General features: G+C 48.4%; 1 protein-coding gene across 1 annotated transcript; it reads right to left on the bottom strand.

The window, feature by feature from the left end:
* Positions 1–2,626: 2,626 nt before the first annotated feature.
* On the bottom strand, positions 2,627–4,963 carry LOC144139591 (uncharacterized). The gene has a single exon (XM_077671917.1). It carries the CDS (start codon positions 4,961–4,963, stop codon positions 2,627–2,629), a length of 2,337 nt encoding a protein of 778 aa, XP_077528043.1.
* Positions 4,964–6,482: the final 1,519 nt, after the last annotated feature.

Here is a 6,482-nt window from a genome sequence, read left to right as displayed (position 1 = left end):
TCGTTCCTCACTATGGGTTGAAGTTTTAAAAGTAGCTTTTGGTGCGACACTCGATCGTACGCTTTCTCAAAATCCAGAAAAATAATATCAGTTTGACCTTGCCAATCAAGGGTTTTGGCGAATTCATGTACTCTTTCTAATAGTTGTGTTACGGTAGATAGGCCTTTCCGGAAGCCATGTTGCCTGGGGTCAATGAGTTTGTTTGCTTCTAGAAACGTTGATAAGTGCTTAAAGATAATATGTTCCAATATTTTTGCGCATGTACACAAGAGGGTGATAGGTCTTTATGAAGTAACCAAATGTGGAGTGTCCGATTTAGGTATAGGCGTAATTTTACCGTATTTCCAGTCCTCTGGGATCTCAGATTGGGATAAGGATTTATTAAATATAAGATGCAGATAATGCGAGCTCCATTCAGCATACCTCACCAAGAAGTGGTTATCAATACAGTCTATTCCGGGTGTTTTCTTAGGATCGATTTGAAGCAAAAGAGAATGAACACCTTCCTGGGATATCGAAATGTTGCTTATTGGGGGAATGTTCTCGAACTGATTGACTGAAGGTGTAATAGTGTCATCTTTCGTGAATACTGAACAGAAGAAGTCATTAAAAGACGTTGCAATAGTGAGTCGGTTAGTGACGGTTTCCCGTTAACTACAATGTTAGAAATTGACTTCTTGTTTGAGGAGAAATGACGCCAAAATTTTTCAGGAGACAAGAGAAGAAAATTTTTCATAGTTACTCTGTGGTAAAATTTTTTAGCCTTTTTAATGCTTCTTGAAGGCGTTTGCGCATTGACACAAGTTTTTCGCTGTTAGCTGGTGATGGAGACTTGCGATGTTGTTTTCTTAATATTTTTGTCTTTCGTCCCATGCGCACTATTTCCCTTGTTATCCATGGATTAACCCTATGGCTGAAAATTTCTCTGAAGGGCACAAACCATTCAATGCATGACAAAACAAGTGATTTAAAAAAGTGCCACAAGTCATCGACAGAGCGATCGTTTGACTCGGGAAGAGAACAGAATGTAGGAAACGATACGTCTAGAGCGTCAATAATGTCCACATCTTGAGCACGTGAAAAGACGGGAACCAGCCGTCTGTATTTCTCTGTTTTGGTGATGCGATTTCCAGGGATCGACAAGAAAACCATCTAATGATCTGAAATTCCTTCCATTACTTGTATAACAACGTTTCGACTTGCAATACTCTGGCTAACAATAAAAAGATCCAAGACCGAGCTCTTTTCTTTCTGGATGCGGGTGGGCTGTTTGACTAACTGCGTTAAATTATTTAAGAGCATAAGGTCCACAATGGGTTCCGCCGCAAAGACGAGTGGCTCCGGAAAATCACCGGACCAGTCAATGGACGGAACATTAAAGTCTCCAGCTTTAATGACACATTGCTTGTGTCACATCTGCTAGAACACAGGAACTCATTCAGTTTTTAAAAGAATGTGTGATCACTATTTGGAGGACGATAGAATGCGCCTACAGACAAACTTAGCTCGTGTAAATAGTTTGATAATAGAGAGTTTTAGCAAACCGTTTTCCACGGTCCGCTCCGGTATCGGCGGCACGGTCAGCACGATCGGAGCCAATGCCGTTCGCGGCCAAGCGCGCCACGCATGCGCAATGGCGCTCCCGCTTGCTATCGGAGCGGAGCGGACCGTGAAAAACGGTGAGCTAAAACTCGCTAATAACACATTCAACGCCCGGTACATCGGTTTGCCTTATCACGTGCAATGATTGCTTTACCATAATAGCAACGCCACCACCACGCGTGTCTCTATCTTTTTGATAAATCTTGTAGCCTAGTGGTGTTACTTCTTCATCGCTTATATCGCAATTTAACCACGTTTCGGTGATTATCAGGATGTGGGGGCGATGTGTCATTACAATACTCTCTAAATGTTCCAGTTTATTCATGACGCTACCAGCATTTAGGTTCAGGCATACGAGAGGTTTGCTATCTTCAATTTTATTTCATTTTTTGTGTACTTGGCTACCCCCGCCCTTCTTTAGGGGAATTCTTTTGTTTTCTTCGCTACCCCCGCCCTTCTTTACGGGAATTCTTTTGTTTTCAGCGTCATTCCATTCGAACAGCTCGTCATCAATTTTAATTTTGTCGTATTTCATTGTAACCTTTCCACCTGCCTTTCTAATTTCAGAAGTGCTTTCCCACAGTTTTTTTCGTTTTTCTCTTGTGACCAGGGAAAAATCTTCGGAAACTGATATATAAATACCTTTAAGTTTAAAGCAGTTTGTCAGCACTTCCGCTTTTTCGCGGTAATCAAACAATTTTAATATGACCGGCCGGTTTTTATTTGCTTGCTTGCGCCCAAGTCTGTGCATTCGTTCTATTGAGGTCTGCTGTACGCCAAGCACATCCTTAAACACACCTTCAACAATAGTATTAGCAAGGGCATCCGCGGTTTCCTTTTCATCCTCAGGTATACCGAACACGATAATATTATTGCGCCTACTGCGGTCTTCTAAGTCAATCACTTTGTGTTCCAAATATTGGACAGTTTTTTCCAGGCTTGACACTTACACATTTACTTCTTTAATGGCCGAGGCCGCAGCTTCTACCTGCTTTAATTTTGCTTCTATCGCGTCAAGCCTTGTTTAAATGTTCTGGCCGGTGAGGAGCTCATCAAGAAGTTCCTCAACAGTGGGGCCTGGGTTAGACTCAATGTTCCCACATAGCATCAGTAAGGACACTACAAAATTCCGAATGACCAAACAAGCCAAAAAGACACTTTGTGGACACGTCAGCTGAATCAAACAACGATTACTGGTTTTGACAGAGGAATACTTGTTACTGACCTGTACAAAAAAGAGAAACAGATTTGGCATGTTGCTCGCAGGCCAGCCGACGTGCCCACTGAAGCGGTAGAATGTGGACGGTCTTCTTATATGCTGCTCCGTTGATGTCGATCGCCCAGGAGGCGGTGTCGACCAGCGGTTGTCGGCGAAAGTCGGTCCATGCGCGCATGCGTCTTCAGTCTTCGCTGCCGCGATGACTAAACGTGGTGCATCTTGCTGTGCGCCGGCCTCCGATGATATGCCGAGCAGCAGGAACTGTACAAAAAAGAGAAACGGATTTGGCATGCTGCTCGCAGGCCAGCCGACGTGCCCACTGAAGCGGTAGAATGTGGACGGTCTTCTTATATGCTGCTCCGTTGATGTCGATCGCCCAGGAGGCGGTGTCGACCAGCGGTTGTCGGCGAAAGTCGGTCCATGCGCGCATGCGTCTTCAGTCTTCGCTGCCGCGATGACTAAACGTGGTGCATCTTGCTGTGCGCCGGCCTCCGATGATATGCCGAGCAGCAGGAACTGTACAAAAAAGAGAAACGGATTTGGCATGTTGCTCGCAGGCCAGCCGACGTGCCCACTGAAGCGGTAGAATGTGGACGGTCTTCTTATATGCTGCTCCGTTGATGTCGATCGCCCAGGAGGCGGTGTCGACCAGCGGTTGTCGGCGAAAGTCGGTCCATGCGCGCATGCGTCTTCAGTCTTCGCTGCCGCGATGACTAAACGTGGTGCATCTTGCTGTGCGCTGGCCTCCGATGATATGCCGAGCAGCAGGAACTGTACAAAAAAGAGAAACGGATTTGGCATGTTGCTCGCAGGCCAGCCGACGTGCCCACTGAAGCGGTAGAATGTGGACGGTCTTCTTATATGCTGCTCCGTTGATGTCGATCGCCCAGGAGGCGGTGTCGACCAGCGGTTGTCGGCGAAAGTCGGTCTATGCGCGCATGCGTCTTCAGTCTTCGCTGCCGCGATGACTAAACGTGGTGCATCTTGCTGTGCGCCGGCCTCCGATGATATGCCGAGCAGCAGGAACTGTACAAAAAAGAGAAACGGATTTGGCATGCTGCTCGCAGGCCAGCCGACGTGCCCACTGAAGCGGTAGAATGTGGACGGTCTTCTTATATGCTGCTCCGTTGATGTCGATCGCCCAGGAGGCGGTGTCGACCAGCGGTTGTCGGCGAAAGTCGGTCCATGCGCGCATGCGTCTTCAGTCTTCGCTGCCGCGATGACTAAACGTGGTGCATCTTGCTGTGCGCCGGCCTCCGATGATATGCCGAGCAGCAGGAACTGTACAAAAAAGAGAAACGGATTTGGCATGTTGCTCGCAGGCCAGCCGACGTGCCCACTGAAGCGGTAGAATGTGGACGGTCTTCTTATATGCTGCTCCGTTGATGTCGATCGCCCAGGAGGCGGTGTCGACCAGCGGTTGTCGGCGAAAGTCGGTCCATGCGCGCATGCGTCTTCAGTCTTCGCTGCCGCGATGACTAAACGTGGTGCATCTTGCTGTGCGCTGGCCTCCGATGATATGCCGAGCAGCAGGAACTGTACAAAAAAGAGAAACGGATTTGGCATGTTGCTCGCAGGCCAGCCGACGTGCCCACTGAAGCGGTAGAATGTGGACGGTCTTCTTATATGCTGCTCCGTTGATGTCGATCGCCCAGGAGGCGGTGTCGACCAGCGGTTGTCGGCGAAAGTCGGTCCATGCGCGCATGCGTCTTCAGTCTTCGCTGCCGCGATGACTAAACGTGGTGCATCTTGCTGTGCGCCGGCCTCCGATGATATGCCGAGCAGCAGGAACTGTACAAAAAAGAGAAACGGATTTGGCATGTTGCTCGCAGGCCAGCCGACGTGCCCACTGAAGCGGTAGAATGTGGACGGTCTTCTTATATGCTGCTCCGTTGATGTCGATCGCCCAGGAGGCGGTGTCGACCAGCGGTTGTCGGCGAAAGTCGGTCTATGCGCGCATGCGTCTTCAGTCTTCGCTGCCGCGATGACTAAACGTGGTGCATCTTGCTGTGCGCCGGCCTCCGATGATATGCCGAGCAGCAGGAACTGTACAAAAAAGAGAAACGGATTTGGCATGTTGCTCGCAGGCCAGTGTTGCGACCGGGCGGGGGCACCCGATCCGTTCTCCGCGGCCTCCGACATACGAGTGGTAGCGTGTATGATGCGAGGGGCCAGCCGCTGTTGCAGCCGTGAAGAAGTCCAGAGCAGTAGGATAACGTAACTGTTTACTTCATAGCGAGAGGTGAGCCGAAGCCAAAAAACATACAATGCCCCCACGGGCGAGGTTACAATACAGGATTCGAGCAGAGCGACCGCATAGATTCGCTGCTCAGACAGGAATCAAGTTCAGCGTTTGGGCTGCTTCTATTTATACCCAAAAGCAACAATGGTCAAACGCGAACAAGTAGCCAAACGCCACGAACATTATAGACACACACAACGCTCTTTCCATAGTTCGTGAGTCATTCATAGCCTCGCCGCACGTGGCGTCCGATAGAGGGGAGTGTCCTTGAAAGGTGCCGGGGCCGCGCTATCGAATGATATCGCGCCGATTGGCGGTGAGCGCGAACACAGGCGGCGCTGCGAAGCGCGCCTCCGTGACGTCAGCTTAGGGATTCTCGCATTTGTCGTCTGCTTCACTCAGGATCGCTCTCCCTGCTGTTTCTTTGCGCTCGGTCAACGTCTGATGCTTGTCCGCACCAGAATTGGCGTGTGGGTAACTTTTTATCATAATAATAGGCTTAAAATCGCATACACTAGCTCATGGTGTCAATTAAAGTATAGTTTTAGATACCGCTACGGGAGAAACATTGCCGGCGCCACCCCATTCCTTGCGAAGCCGGTCCTGTGCGGAGCGCGAAGAGTCGGAGCTAGGCGACAGCTTCTCATGTAAGCATTCAAACAAAAGGAACAGTCAGCTGCTAATAACCGACAACAGCGAAAATGGAAGACCAAAACACATTCTAGGCCTTCAGGGCTGTCAGCTTTGGCAGAAGGCATCACGATTCCCGGTAATCATATGTAAGGTAAAACAGTTTTTGCAACCTTGCCGAACGCTCGAACGCGTTTTGTCACATCACTGTACGTTGTCAAGGCATGAAAGTTTGCCGACATGCACTATAGTCTGCAAAAACTGCAGGTTGAGTTCCAAATAACCCAGTGTGTATATACGCGCGTGCTGATTCTATACCAGGCATCTAACCCGTATGGATGTTTATTGAGCAAAACGAGTCACGTCTTCGTTAAATTTATAGTAACACATATATGTTTGTTAAGACCTGGAGGCATATTTCGGAACATTTTGCACAGCCATATCTTCCCGATATTCGGATATCCGATATAGGAAAACTGCACTCAAGAGGAGGAGGAGGAGTAAGGGCAGGAGGGGAAAACTTTGTTTAACAATTAAATCGATCTGGTTAGTGGGCCGGGTCCTTAGTCCAGGACAAGAGAGTAAAAGTAATTTTCTTCGAATCATAGAACGCCATCCCTAGTAGAATAGGATTTGTTCTTCGCGCCTGGAAGGATTGAAAAGCAATAAAGAGCTACTTGGAATTCTTCTTCGGTTTCGAGTCTTGTAATATATGCAGGTATACTATTTATTACGTTAGTTAGCGAGAATATCATGCCTTCAACACCGTAATCATGTCGTCATTGTTCG

Source organism: Haemaphysalis longicornis, unplaced genomic scaffold (genome assembly GCF_048455015.1).
Source record: "Haemaphysalis longicornis isolate Haplotype H1 unplaced genomic scaffold, Haemaphysalis longicornis Haplotype H1 scaffold_1, whole genome shotgun sequence".
In the NCBI taxonomy this organism is placed as follows: domain Eukaryota; kingdom Metazoa; phylum Arthropoda; class Arachnida; order Ixodida; family Ixodidae; genus Haemaphysalis; species Haemaphysalis longicornis.
Note: the sequence above shows the minus strand (reverse complement) of the source record. Positions and strands in the feature narration are given on the sequence as shown.